The sequence below is a fragment of the Myxocyprinus asiaticus genome, chromosome 37, assembly GCF_019703515.2.
Source record: "Myxocyprinus asiaticus isolate MX2 ecotype Aquarium Trade chromosome 37, UBuf_Myxa_2, whole genome shotgun sequence".
Lineage (NCBI taxonomy): Eukaryota > Metazoa > Chordata > Actinopteri > Cypriniformes > Catostomidae > Myxocyprinus > Myxocyprinus asiaticus.
In genome coordinates, this window is record NC_059380.1 from 4220412 (window position 1) to 4235597 (window position 15186).

The 15186-nt window shown below is 36.5% G+C and overlaps 1 protein-coding gene across 2 annotated transcripts in view; it reads left to right on the plus strand.

The window, feature by feature from the left end:
- The window catches only part of LOC127427563 (chromodomain-helicase-DNA-binding protein 5-like), a 66139-nt gene that overhangs the window by 28134 nt on the left and 22819 nt on the right, over positions 1–15186 (plus strand). For both annotated transcript variants that reach the window (XM_051675195.1, XM_051675197.1), the window contains exons 10-20: positions 960–1166; positions 1291–1502; positions 4205–4336; positions 4453–4561; positions 6350–6541; positions 6619–6819; positions 7498–7635; positions 7800–7921; positions 10516–10689; positions 10830–10971; positions 13973–14104. In XM_051675195.1, coding sequence (XP_051531155.1) covers positions 960–1166; positions 1291–1502; positions 4205–4336; positions 4453–4561; positions 6350–6541; positions 6619–6819; positions 7498–7635; positions 7800–7921; positions 10516–10689; positions 10830–10971; positions 13973–14104 — 1761 coding nt within the window. The remainder of the gene's footprint in view (positions 1–959; positions 1167–1290; positions 1503–4204; positions 4337–4452; positions 4562–6349; positions 6542–6618; positions 6820–7497; positions 7636–7799; positions 7922–10515; positions 10690–10829; positions 10972–13972; positions 14105–15186) is intronic.

A 15186-nucleotide genomic window follows, 5' to 3' on the forward strand; every position in this document is an offset into this window, starting at 1 on the left:
CACCCAACGCGGCATCCACACTCAACTCACCACGCGCCCCACCAAGAACAACCCACATTATAGCGACCACGAGGAGGTTACCCCATGTGACTCTACTCTCCCTAGCAACCAGGCCAATGTGGTTGCTTAGGAGACCTGGCTGGAGTCACTCAGCACGCCCTGGGATTCGAACTAGCGAACTCCAGGGGTGGTAGCCAGCGTCTTTTACCACGTTTCAGTGGACGAGCAACTTTTGGAAAACGACAATGTGGACGGAGAGCGTTTCAAAAATGAAAATGCTTTTTGAATTTATCCGGATTAGTGTGGACGTAGCCTAAAGTAGTAATGTTTTGAGAGGAAAGTCGTAATTTTACGAGAATAAAATTGTAACATTACGAGATTAAAGTTGTGAAATTATGAGAATAAAGACTTAATAATGTAATTTAATAAGCTGGATGTGGAGAACAGCAAAGTGAAGCACTGGGTACTATTTCAGATTACTTAACTCTCATCTTTATGACTGTATTTTAGTAAAAGGCCAATTATGAAATTATTATAAAATAATCATGACTTTATTCTCGTAATGTTACTATTTTTATTCCAGAAATCATTTTTTTTTTTTTATATATATATGTGTGACTAAAACGGCATCGTAAAATGTACCGTAATTCGCATTTAAGTGTGAAAGAAGACCAGTTTAGGCTTAGGTGTGAAAACATTAAGTCAACATGTAATGACATTCACAACTAATTTCTCTGTATTTCCGACTGAAAAGTATATTAAACTAGAAAACTAATGTAGGGACTTGATTATATGAATCATGCACCTAAAGACCTGGAATGTGTATTAGGAAAGTGTATTGGGTCAATTTTGATTTCATGTTAACGTAAAACGCAGATAGAACCTGAACAATCTATGATGTAATTTAATGGAATCATAATTAACAATGAACTTGTAAATAAATCCATGTTTTGCCCCAGTGCCCACCACTTAAAGGGAAAGTCCAGAAGATTCTACACTGGGCTTGGGGAGATCCCCCCTTGCCACTTGATGTTCTCCCTGGACAGGATGGAGAGAAGGTAGGCGTTCTGGCCAAAACCCCACTCAAGGGTCGTCCAGAGAGGCAGCTGTTTGTAAAATGGGCTGGCCTGTCCTATTGGCACTGCTCCTGGGTCAGCGAACTACAGGTGGGATTTCCCTATTACCACACCAGGGCCAACATTAATTTAGCCATTAGTTCTCTTTTGGCTCATTCCTGTTTTTTTTAGTGCCTTTTCAAATAATTTTTTGGTGATCTTTACCTTGATGCAGTTGGAACTGTACCACACGGTAATGTACCGTAACTACCAGCGTAAGAATGATATGGACGAACCGCCCCCGTACGACTACGGTTCTGGGGAGGAGGAGCTTAACAGCGAGAAGAGGAGGAGCAAAGATCCTCATTACGCAGCCATGGAGGAGCGATTCTATCGTTATGGCATCAAGCCAGAGTGGATGATCATTCATCGCATTCTCAACCACAGGTAGTGTGGGCTGCGGTTACCGCTGTTAATGCTCTGTTGTAGAAAGTTTACTTATTTTGAACGCATATGTGCGCATAGTGACTAGACTACTGCAAAGCTCTGTGCGCACCAAATCGGATGCATCTATGTGACTAAAGCCACGTCCACACTAATTATTTTTTGTTTGAAAATGCATTGATTTTGCTGTGTTTACGCCTCTGATCCAAACTTCAGCAGCGTTCTCCTCCAGCCAAAATGGAGCCTTTTGAAAACACTCTCCATTACTGCATACTTTGGAAAACAATGCCGTTAGAAAACTTAAAATGGATTATTGTGGATGTTGCCTAAAATTCACAAAAACAATAAAATATCTACAAACATTTTGGGGCAACTAAACCATTCCGATCGATGCCAAATATTTAATATTCTCTGAAAAAAGTTGGGGTATATGCATTCAAACTAATGCTGTCAGTCGACTAAAATATTTAATTACGATTAATCACATGGTTTTTAATAGTTAATTGCGATTGATCGCTGATTTCGAAAGTGCTTAAATTTGACTCTATATACAGTATACTTCTTTTCCTGTCAAAATGCATTAGTTTCTTCTTTAAAAAAAGAGAAAACAATATGTAACAATACTGTTTTATTGACATTTTCCAAAGTATTCCTCAATATAAAAACAGAAATGCACTATAATAGCACCATATAACATTAAACGTTTTACAAAGTCTAAGTGAGAGGTTGACTAATTGGAAAAAACTTGGTTAAGTATTCATTGCAATGGGCATTAATTATCTTAACCCTGTAACAACAACAATTGCACATGTTTGGTTTGAATGTATCATATTTGATATATTAGGCCTTAAAGGTCATTATCCTTCTGAGGCCCAGCAATTCATTTTTGTATAGGACATTTGTTACTGAAGTTTCTCTTAGCCCATACATGCTACAGTGGTAAATCTTGGGGTATTATCAGAGGACTCCCTGGGCTTTTCTGAGATAACAAATGTTTGAGAGTTTGGCCATGACAACTTCCTCTCCTTGGATTGAAATGTATCGCAGTTCAATTCAGCACATCAAATACAATATGAATATTATTTTTTCCAATAAACAATCTATATAATATGTATTTTATGCACCAAACACTATATTGACATTTAAAAAAGGGAAATTGTAAAACTTTTTTTCGCTGGGTCTCAGGAACTTATGGTAAAATAACATCATAATAGCTTATAATGTAAAATAATGAGATCTTTATAATGACAGAGCAGACTGCATAAATGAAAATACACAGAAATATTAGTTCACACTTTAAAAATATCTTATAAAAAGTATATGTCAGAATTTTCAAAGCTCTCTGATTTATTTTATTTTTATTTATTTATTTTTTATAGTGGGCATGAATGGAATGTAGTGGTGATGTAGAGATATACCTCAAAAGCCTGTTGTATCTTATATCATTTTTGATACATGTGATTTCAACATGCTTTTACAATAAAATAATATACAACATTTTAACCAAGCATAAGTTGCTTATATTCAGCAAATACTCATTTTAAAATATCAGTAACAATATAATCATTAGTCCCTTTTACTTAAAATAAGCTGTCATTTATCCCAACATAAGAGTAATTTTTTGCGGAAGTCCGCTGCCATTTTAAATAGATCGATATAAACATTGAAACCACTTTTTCACAAATAACGAGTAGATGATGCCATAAACATATGAAACGTACTACCATACGTTCTTTGGCAATTGAGCTTCAACAGAGAGTGAGATAGGAGCTGTCAAACGTTGTGTATCATATTTGATACATACGGCATTTTAGGGTTAAACTCTCATCCTCCTCAATAATAATCATGGCTATCCACTTTGCTACTAAAATTGTGGAGTCGCATTTACATGATTTGCGCTATTTTATACTCCACATGAAAAGCGCTTGCAGAGAACATCTTGTTTTGCTTTTAGCATTGGCACTACGCAGGCAAATGATACTTTATCCAAATTGTCCAGTTAGATGGAAACGCAACACGGTGCCTGGGAGACGCTGATGCTTCACTCCAGCAAGTCATGTGAATGCAGCTTTTCACAGGTCCCATCTAGGTTTGTTTTGTACAAAAAATACGGATAAGAGGTCCTTTCTCCAACACTTGATCATTCATACGTAATCATTCTTGTTCGTGTTTGTGGTGTGTGCATCACTGTAATAACCCCGGATGCATCGAAAAAGTTTCATCCCTATTGCAAGTTCAGAACTCATACGTAGCTGAATAAAATGTCAAATCTGTAAATGTGTTAATCACGATTAAGAAAAATAAACATGTTAAAAGTTTTAAATTAATCACATGCTTACCACATTCATTTCGTAAGCTCTAATTCAAACATTTAAAAAAGTTAATCTGGAATCAGAATAATAATAATAAAACAAATCATTACAATACGATATTTCGAAACTGGTGTGAATGAGTTAATAGAGTTTCAATGTTTCATTTTAAATATGTGTAACAACAATATCATCATAAATGTTGCTTCTTTGCCTCAAATCACACTAAAAACTGTATTTTTCAGACTGGTCCAGCTAATGTGCTGATTCCTCTTATCAAAAAGGGGATTGGCTCTTTTAATTGAAATACTGGACTTAATTTCCTACAGCTGTAGGAATATATATTTAGTGTTGCAAAGTCTCCCCTTATACTGACTCTGATTGTGTTTGTTGAAGTTTTGACAAGGATGGAGATGTACACTTCCTGATTAAGTGGAGAGATTTGCCGTATGATCAGTGCACCTGGGAGACTGATAACTTTAACATCCCTGATTATGACAGCTTTAAACAAGCCTACTGGGAACACAGGTGAGCTATTGCATTAATGTATCATGTTGATTTAGTCATAAACACACACACACACACACACACACACACACACACACACACACAAACTCCACGTTGACTTACTCTGTGTCTACCAGGGAGCAGGTCCTCGGTGAGAACCATCACCCCCTGCTGTTCAGAAAGGAAAAGAGACTCAAAGAGGAAGTAAAGAGGAGGGAACCTCCTCCAGACACTCCAGTTGTGGATGTGAGTTAGATCGCTTTTGCTTCATATATTTACAGCACATTTGTATGTGTTCTTATGTCACTCTCTTCTCTTTATACACAGTGTTAATTTTCACAGTTTTCCTATTTTTTTTTTGTTAAATTTTTGTCTTTTGACGAAAATGTCCTTTAAATATAGTAAATATTTTCTCATGTCATATTCATGAATTTTTGTACATTTTACTAATGAAAATGGCATAGAATTGTATTCGACAAAAACAACATTTTAGTTGACAATAATGTGCAAAATGACAAAAACATGTATCAAACTGTAACAGACCAAACTTTAACCAGATATTCAAATATTTTGAAAAATGTACAAACTAATTACGATTATCTAAACATGAATCAAAAATATTAAAAAATAAGTAAGATTAAACAACATGACAAAACTGTCCTGAAAACCTAACCTCCTGAAATAACAGCAGTATTAGCTAAGTTACTCTGCTGTGAATTCCTCACGTTTAGTATGTGTCGTGCATTTCTAAGTAAACGGCGTATTCACAGCGCAAGTTACACATTCTGACTTGCGCGTTACTTAATTCAAGTTCACCTGTTCATTGACTTCTTTGTGCGGATGTAAGTTATAATATTATAATATCTGGCACCATTCTGAGTAAATTCTAGAGACTGTTGTGTGTGAAAATCCCAGGAGATCAGCAGTTACAGAAATACTCAAACCAGCCCATCTGGCACCAACAATCATCCATGCGATTATCTAATCAGCCAATCATGTGGTAGCAGTGCAGTGCATAAAATCATGCAGATACGGGTCAGGAGCTTCAGTTTATGTTTACATCAACCATCAGATGGGCTGGTTTGAGTATTTCTGTAAACCTGATGAGAACAATATCATGTCAGAATGCTATTCTGAGATGCGGGTTGGCGCGGTTTTGGTGGCACAAGGGGGATCTACACAATATTAGACAGGTGGTCTTAATGTTGTGGCTGATCTATGTATATATATATATATATATATATATATATTAGTACTGTGCAAAAGTCTTAGGCACACATGATGTTTGTGCCTAATAAGATGGTTATTTATATCTTCAGATTTAGTGCATCAATAGGAAATATAAATGTTAGACTCCCAAACATTACTTTTTCAAATAGAAAAGATTAGAATAGAAGAACAGGGAGCCCTGCAACAGATGTCATGGCCCCCACAGAGCCCCCCACTGAACATCGGGTCAGTCTGGGATTACATGAAGAGACAGAAGTAATTGAGACAGCCTAAATAAATAAAAGAGCTGTGGTGAATTCTCCAAGAAGCCTAGAACATCCTATCTGCCAACAACCAAGGAAAACTGTGTCCAGGTGTAAGTAGGAGAATTGGTGCTGTTTTGAAGCCAAATATTGATTTATCTCTTTTTCTGTTTACTGGACTTTGTATGATCTTAATTGATTAATGAAAACTATTTGTGATTATTTATTTAAGAAATCCTCACTTTGAAAGTTTTTTCACAAGTGCCTAAAACTTTTGCACAGTACTGTATATATATATACGTATATATATATATATATAATAAATACATTTTTAAATATTGTTTTATAAAAAAAAACTGTTAGTGCATTGTTAATATCTTGCAACATTTTTTTCTCATCATATTTTTGTCAAGAGTATGTTTTATCATTAATAGTGTTTGATTTTCATCTTTAGCATCTTTTTCATCTTTGTTGACAAAATCGAAACATTCTTTGTCATCGAGCATTTTCATCAATAATTTTGTTGATAAGATTAGTACTGTTTTTATGTCGTTGGTCGCAGCCCACCATCAAGTTTGAACAGCAGCCCTGGTACATCGATGACACAGGGGGAACTTTGCACCCTTACCAACTGGAAGGCTTGAACTGGTTGCGCTTCTCATGGACTCAAGGAACCGACACAATCCTGGCTGATGAAATGGGGCTTGGCAAGACTGTGCAGACTATAGTGTTCTTGTACTCACTCTACAAAGAGGTCTGGGCACCACTTGAACTGTCTATCAAATGTACTTGAAAGAGAACGTGTGTAACAGTTAGTTGTTCTTATTTCAGGGTCACTCCAAAGGGCCGTTTCTGGTCAGTGCACCACTCTCCACCATCATCAACTGGGAGCGAGAGTTTGAAATGTGGGCTCCGGAATTCTATGTGGTCACTTACACAGGAGACAAAGACAGCAGGGCCGTCATACGCGAGAATGAATTAACCTTCGAGGACAGCGGTGTCAAAACAGGTCGCAAAGTTTTCCGCATAAAGGTGAGAGAATGTTGTGGACTGGTTTAAAGCGGATGTGTGTAAGTGTTTTGATTTTAACATACTTTTTCTTGTCCCAATGTAATTGAGAGGCCCGGGAAATCTGTTTGAAAACAGTTATTATGATTGCAATTTTGTTTGGTGACTCTAGTGGTACAGAACTTACACACTTTACAGTAAAACTCATGTTGGAATAAAAAATACAAGCCAGCTTTAAAAAGATATTTCACCCCCAATTTTAAGTATTTAGAAATATTTGTATATTTAAAACATAACTTGTCATATGATTCATAGGTTTTTAAAGGAAGTCATATATCCCTACTTTATTATTTTATTTATGTATTTGAAGTTAAATATGAATATATGAAGCACACATGCACCTTAAGAAATACGACAATTTACTGTATATGACAATTAATCGCCATAGCCCTAAAACAGACAATTAATTGTAATAATCGCTATTATTTGTTTGACAATTAATCATCAGCCAAATGTCATAATTGTGACAGCCCTACCATTACCTGAATTCATTATTTACATCCACACATTTTAAAAAGTCAGCTTAGTCTCCAGATTTTCGCAGTACTATATTTAGGTCGTAAAATATTTTTTAGCATGTTTTTATGGCAAGAAATTTGGATTCAGTGTGAATATGTCTTTATTTGTTTATTTTTCCCTCAGAAGGACAGTCCGATCAAGTTTCATGTCCTGCTGACATCATATGAACTGATCACCATTGATCAGGCCATCCTTGGCTCGATTTCCTGGGCCTGTCTGGTTGTGGACGAGGCCCACCGACTAAAAAATAATCAATCAAAGGTACAGAATTAAAGGAAGGCTTTACTTTGCAGAAAAAACATTGGCATCTCATTCAATTTCTAAGTATAATTGTGAAATCATATGACTGTGTGCACTCTGTAATAATTGTGTAATAGACTTTAATTTATACTTGGAATATCAATATTGTCTTTACCTTGTTAAAGTTTTTCAGAATTCTGAATGGCTACAAAATCTACTATAAGCTGCTCCTAACTGGAACCCCTTTGCAGAACAATCTAGAAGAGCTTTTTCACCTGCTCAACTTTCTCACCCCAGAGCGCTTCAAGTAAGACTGCAGTCTGCATGATTTATGTGGTGATTCTCAGATCGGCTCATAGAATAAAGACTCCCTATAGAGTGATCATATGGCTTATAAAGGAACGTAGTCATAGGAATAGACAAAGGTGAGTTCCATGTTTTATATTTTGCTAGTTAGTTTCAGTTGTGTTATTCGGTGTGCCATGCTTTAATTCATCTACATTTATTTTATCTCAGTGCGACCCCGCGTCCTTCTGTGCGGACAATGTGTTTTGGCTTCACTATGCGTAATGCATAATTTAAACCGACCAATCCCAGTTTAGTAAAGTCATTCACTAAATAGGGGTTAAGAGAGCATTCTTTAGATTTCCTATGCAGCCAAGTGCATTCACCCCTAAAATCCAACCAAAAGTTCAGTTTCAGGCTGCAGATGGTGTTTGGACCACTCAACATGTTTGGCAGACATGGGACAATGATAACACTATGCAACACAATTTTTGTTCCTGGGTAGTAAGTGTTATTTCCTAATTGCTTATGCCTCAAAAGTATAGAAAATGGCTATTATTGCCCACAAACTTTGCTTTTGTGACCAGGACAGTGATATTTTGAAATGTACCTATTTCCAATGAGAAAACGGGTGAATTTGTGTCTTTTCATTCACATGAAGTCAGAAAAAAACAACATATGAATCCAAAATCCTTCTTTATCTGTGGTCTGACGAAGACACCGGCTTTGACCTTTGCCTCAGACAGCTTAGGGAAGAAGTCTTGAAGGTACTTGAAGGCTGCCGACTCCTTATCTAGAGCTCTGACAAATTGTTTCATAAGGCCCAATTTGATGTGCAGTGGTGGCATCAGCACCTTCCGGGGGGTCCACCAGTGGCTCCCACTTGACATTGTTCCTCCCCACAGTGAACTCGGTCTGCTGTGGCCAATCCCGCCTGTGGTAGTGCACCTTGGTGTCCCTGCTGTCCCAAAGGCAAAGATAGCAGGAAACTTGGTAAAACCATCTTGGAGACCCATCAGGAATGCCACCATTCTGAAGTCTCCTATGACCTCACAGCCGTACTCATCATACTTCAAGGCGTCCAGCAAGGTCTTGATGCTGTTGTAATCCTCTTTGAGGTGCATCGAGTGAGCCAGGGGAAGAGACGGGTTACTTGTTACCATTATGGACCAGCACAGCTTTGAATATTACTTTAGTATAAATACATGTTCATTTGGATTTTTTTCTGACTTTATGTGAACGAAAAGACACAAATTCGGCTGTTTTCTCATTGGAAATAGGTACATTTCAAAATATCACTGTCCTGGTCACAAAAGCAAAGTTTGTGGGGAACAATAGCCATTTTCTATACTTTTGAGGCATAAGCAATTAGGTAATAACACTTACTACCCAGGAACAACAACAACAACAACAACAAAAAGGTTGTTACACAGTGTAATCAGTACATAGATTCAGAATTTATAATGTAAAATTTATTTTAATATGGTTGGCAGTGATTGGATGATGCTTGCCATTACTTTGCATCAGAAATATTTATGCTAATTTCTGATTGGTAAAATGCTTCAGCACTGGCTATCACTTGTTTGTTTGACAGTGCAAAGAGAGAACATTGAGATTTTATTGTCAAAGTATAAAAAACATTGTAACATAAAAGTAAAATCAAGTGAAATTATTTTTACTTGTATCGTTTTTTATATATAGCTTTACAGAAAATCTACATGTAATGTAGATGTCATGTAATGTCTGTATCGTCTCAAAAACATAAATAATCAATACTTCTGGAAACATAATAAACAATTTGAAAATCTGACTTTCTATAGCTTGGTATTATTTACAATTTCACAACTTAGTCCCGCTGTCCAAATACGTGGACATCCTTTTTTAGGAAAACTATTTGCTTAAGAAAGTTTTTCTTTGCTTGTTTATTAGGGGCTACTAGTTACAAATCAAAAAGGAAAATGGAAAATGCACACAGCAGCCACACGTGGGTCTCAGGAGGTTAAACAAAATTTCCCAGTTTTTCTATATTTATATTGCATCGACAATTTCATGACCTCATATCATTTTGAAAACAACATAGAATATTTGTACTTTTTTAATGTATTTTTAACAAATGAAGGCAAAATGTGACAAATAAATAAATAAATACAAATTTCCCAATCTTCCCAATCTAAAGTTTCCCAGCTTAAAATGCGGTCTAAGTTAGCCATTTGTTGATTGATTACACTCAAAAATGTCAAAGTGTGTCTCTGTGGAGTTATCAAAACATTGCTCTGTTTGTTTAAGCGGCACATCCAGCCTGACGCAGCAACATTGGCTTGACCAATAACGTGAATTTAGGGCGGGGCTGTTTTGTACAAACAATGGAAGCTGGAAAAGTTTTCAGAAATCTGTTTGAAAACAGTGATTATTCTTTTAAATCCGTTTGGTGACACTTGTGGCGCAGAAAATACACACTTCAGCTTACATTTACATGTCCCATAATATACTCTTTTCCTTTTACAAATATGTATATTTCAGCATAAAATCTTGATGATGAATAATAATAAAAAAAAGAGATAATGGACATTATTTGTCAACTTCCAAAATCCAAAAGAATATGTTGTTTTTGCACAGTAACCTGGAGGGTTTTCTGGAAGAGTTTGCGGACATCTCAAAAGAAGACCAGATTAAGAAACTGCATGACCTTCTGGGGCCGCACATGCTCAGGAGACTGAAGGCCGATGTCTTCAAGAACATGCCGGCAAAAACTGAACTTATAGTGCGAGTCGAACTCAGTCCCATGCAGAAGTCAGTCTACCCGAGTTCTTTTGATCCTCATACTAAATTATTCAGTCAAACTTATTTTATCATTAATCAGTATCATATTTCACGATTTCATATGTAAGATAATCAGTGTCTAACTAGTGTTTGTGCTTTCTCACTGACAGGAAATACTACAAGTTCATTTTAACGCGGAACTTTGAGGCGTTGAATTCCAAGGGAGGAGGGAACCAGGTGTCGCTTCTCAACATCATGATGGACTTAAAGAAATGCTGCAACCATCCTTACCTGTTTCCAGTAGCTGCAGTGGTGAGGAGGAGAGGGGATGATTTATAATTAATACCACCGCTATAAGGAGACTGTGCTGTATTTTTAGCAAATGTAATGGCAATACATTATCTGTTTTATAGGAGCTATTTAAAGTCACTCAGAACCTTTTTTTCAAGAGTATTGTTTCTTAGTTTCTGCAATGAAATTGATGCACAGTATCTGCCTTACTGTATTTATTTCTTATGTTCTTGCTTTCAAGGACAAAAAAGTTCTGATATTGATGTTATGTACTCTTAGAAACATTGGTTGCTTCAACCAGTACAGTTAGTATCACTTTTTTTTTTTTTCACCCAATTTGGAATGCCCAATTCCCAGTGCGCTTTTTAAGTCCTCGTGGTGGTGTAGTGATTCGCCTCAATCCGGGTGGCGGAGGATGAATCCCAGTTGCCTCCGCGTCTGAGACCATCAACCCACGCATCTTATCACGTGGCTTGTTGAGCGCGTTGCCACGGAGACATAGCGGCTGTGGAGGCTTCACGCCATCTACCTCGGTATCCGCGCTCAACTCACCACGTGCCCCACTGAGAACGAACCACATTATAGCGACCACGAGGAGGTTACCCCATGTGACTCTTCCCTCCCTAGCAACTGGGCCAATTTGGTTGCTTAGGAGACCTGGCTGGAGTCACTCAGCATGCCCTGGGATTTGAACTAGCGAGCTATCGAGCTCCAGGGGTGGTAGCCAGTGTCTTTTACCACTGAGCATGTAACTGGTCCTGCAATCGAACATATGCCTTTTGCATGGTGGATTATGAAATGGGAGAAAGAAAAAAAAAATAAATCCAGGCTTATATTGAAGGAGGGGATGGGCTCTTTGGACTTGCCAATAAGCAACCATCTAGAGCACCCTAGCAACCGCACAGTAATTCATTAGCAACCACTCAGAACACCTTAGAAAACTGCATAGCAGTGCCCTGGCAACCACCCAGAACAAAGTTTTGCATGGGAAAGCACTACTCACATTTTTTGTATTTAAAAATATAGTTTTAAACTAGCTAAAAATAGTTGAACTATTCTATACTACTACTAACCATTCTAATATATATATATATATATACACTGGTGGCCAAAAGTTTGGAATAATATACAGATTTTGCTCTTATGGAAAGAAATTGTTACTTTAATTCACCAAAGTGGCATTCAACTGATCACTAAGGATAGTCAGGACATTACTGATGTAAAAAACAGCACCATCATTATTTGAAAAAAGTCATTTTTGATCAAATCTAGACAGCAGCCATCACTCAAACACCTTATCCTTGAGTAATCATGTTAAATTGCTAATTTGATACTAGAAAATCACTTGACATTATATCAAACACAGTTAAAAGCTATTTGGTTCATTAAATGAAGCTTAACATTGTCTTTGTGTTTGTTTTTGAGTTGCCACAGTATGCAATAGACTGACATGTCTTAAGGTCAATATTAGGTCAAAAATGGTAAAAAGAAACAGCTTTCTCTAGAAACTCATCAGTCAATCATTGTTTTGAGGAATGAAGACTATACAATGCTTGAAATTGCCAAAAAACTGAAGATTTCATACAAAGGTGTACACTACAGTCTTCAAAGACAAAGGACAACTGGCTCTAACAAGGACAGAAAGAGATGTGGAAGACCAGATGTACAACTAAACAAGAGGATAAGTACATCAGAGTCTCTAGTTTGAGAAATAGACGCCTCACATGTCCTCAGCTGACAGCTTCATTGAATTCTACCCGCTCAACATCAGTTTCATGTACAGCAGTAAAGAGAAGACTCAGGGGTGCAGGCCTTATGAGAAGAATTGCAAAGAAAAAGCCACTTTTGAAACAGAAAAACAAAAAGAAAAGGCTAGAGTGGGCAAAGAAACACAGACATTGGACAACAGATAATTGGAAAAGAGTGTTATGGATCTTAACCCCATTGAGCTTTTGTGGGATCAGCTAGACTGTAAGGTGCGTGAGAAGTGCCCGACAAGACAGCCACATCTATGGTAAGTGCTACAGGAAGCGTGGGGTGAAATGTCACCTGAGTATCTGGACAAACTGACAGCTAGAATAACAAGGATCTGCAAAGCTGTCATTGCTGCACGTGGAGGATTTTTTGATGAGAACTCTTTGAAGTAGTTTAAGAAGTTCTGAACATTTTTTTCAAATTGTAATAGTAATTATTCATGTTATTAATGTCCTGACTATACATTGTGATCAGTTGAATGCCACTTTGATGAATAAAAGTACCAATTTCTTTCCATAAGAGCAAAATCTGTACATTATTCCAAACTTTTGGCCACCAGCGTATATATATATACTGTTCTTTCTGACCGTTCACCGAAATTAATTGGTTCAAATAAATGATTTACCAAATCACATATATGTAGCATTGTGAAGTCCAAATCATTTTAGTGTCGGTTCACTTGGACAATTCATATAAATGAATTGGCTCATATAAACGATTCACCAATTCGCTTATATGTAGTGTTCAAAAGTCCAAATCATTTTAGTGAATTGGTTCATTTGGACAGTTCATGTAAATAAATTGGTTAAAATACACAATTTACCAGTTCACTTTTAGGTAGTGTTCAGAAGTCCAAATCCTTTTAGTGCATCGTTTGAACAGTTCAGTTAAATCCAGAATCTAGTTAATATTATGCACATTAAATGTACACTTTTTAATGTATAACTAAATTCCATCAAATTGAATTGTGTTTTTTAACTAAATTAAATTAATAAAAAATAATATGTATTTATTTTGTATCTTATTTTGTTAAAGATTACTTGTTTTGAAATATGTAAATCTGTAAATAATTAATTACAGTTTTTTATAATTATTTTTTATTATATTACATATATAATATTTATACATATTATTTTTATATTTATGTAAGCATATTTAAAAAACAGTTCAAAAATTAACTTGACACCTTGGATCCTAACATCATTAAGTCTTAAATTAAGTTATGTTGTCAAATTCTTATTTTAATGTCCATTCTTTACGTGTTCAGGAAGCTCCAGTCTTGCCCAACGGTTCGTATGATGGTAACCTGCTAGTAAAATCCTCAGGCAAACTCACCCTGCTTCAGAAGATGCTCAAGAAGCTCAAAGACGAAGGCCACAGAGTTCTCATCTTCTCTCAGGTAGTTTCTATTCCCTCTCTTACTAGCACAATCTCAGATTACCCAGTGAATAACAAAAAAAGCATAAATATGCAGTGGTCTTGCCTGTATTTCAGTGGAAGATTAATTATTTGGTAAACTGTGAATAGAAAATAAGAGCGGAGCTCATTCATCTTTTAAATGGAGTTGACAAATGAAAAGGTGGGGCTTAGATTTATCTCCGTTGTATTGTTTAGTCCACAGTCTTTTAAATTGCCTGCAGAATCAGTGCATTGCTTTGATGAATGGCACAGGTAAAGGGTGGGTGGATGACTTTTCATTTTACCACCCTTTTCTTTCCTCAAGGGCTTAAGAATAAACATACTGTACAAATTAATATTTGAACACATCATCTGTTTGTTCAGTCCTTCAAGCTCAATTAAAGAGGAGGGATCTGTTTCTGTCCCCTTTTTTGTTGCATTTGCATGGGTGGAATTTAGTAGCTGGCAAGCACTCCTTCAGCAATATGTTTAACATATTTACTCACTCTCATGTTTTCTAAACCCATTTGTTTTTCTTTTTTCGAAGTTTTGAAGAATGTCTTTGCTGCTCTCTTCCATACAGCAGAATTGAATGACTACCGGGGGTTGTAAAGCTCCAAAAAGGACAAAAAAGCACTCCAAAATGTACTCAATATGACATATGCATTATATTCCAAATCTTCTGAAGCTATTTAAAGGAATATTCCGGGTTCAATTCAAGTTGACCACAATCGACAGCATTTGAGGCATAATGTTGATTACCACAAACATTAAAGTAATAGTTCACCCAAAAATGAAAATTCTCTCATCATTTACTCACCGTCATGCCATCCCAGATGTGTATGACTTTCTTTTTTCTGCAGAACACAAATGAAGATTTTTAGAAGAATATTTCAGCTCTGTAGGTCCATACAATGCAAGTGAAAGTTTAATGCTCCAAAAAGCACATAAAGGCAGCATAAAAGTAATCCAAATGACTCCAGTGGTTACATCAATGTCTTCAGAAGTGATATGATGAGAAACAGATCAATACTTAAGTCAAGGGTGGGTAACGTCTGCCTCAGGCTACGAGGCCACTGGCCT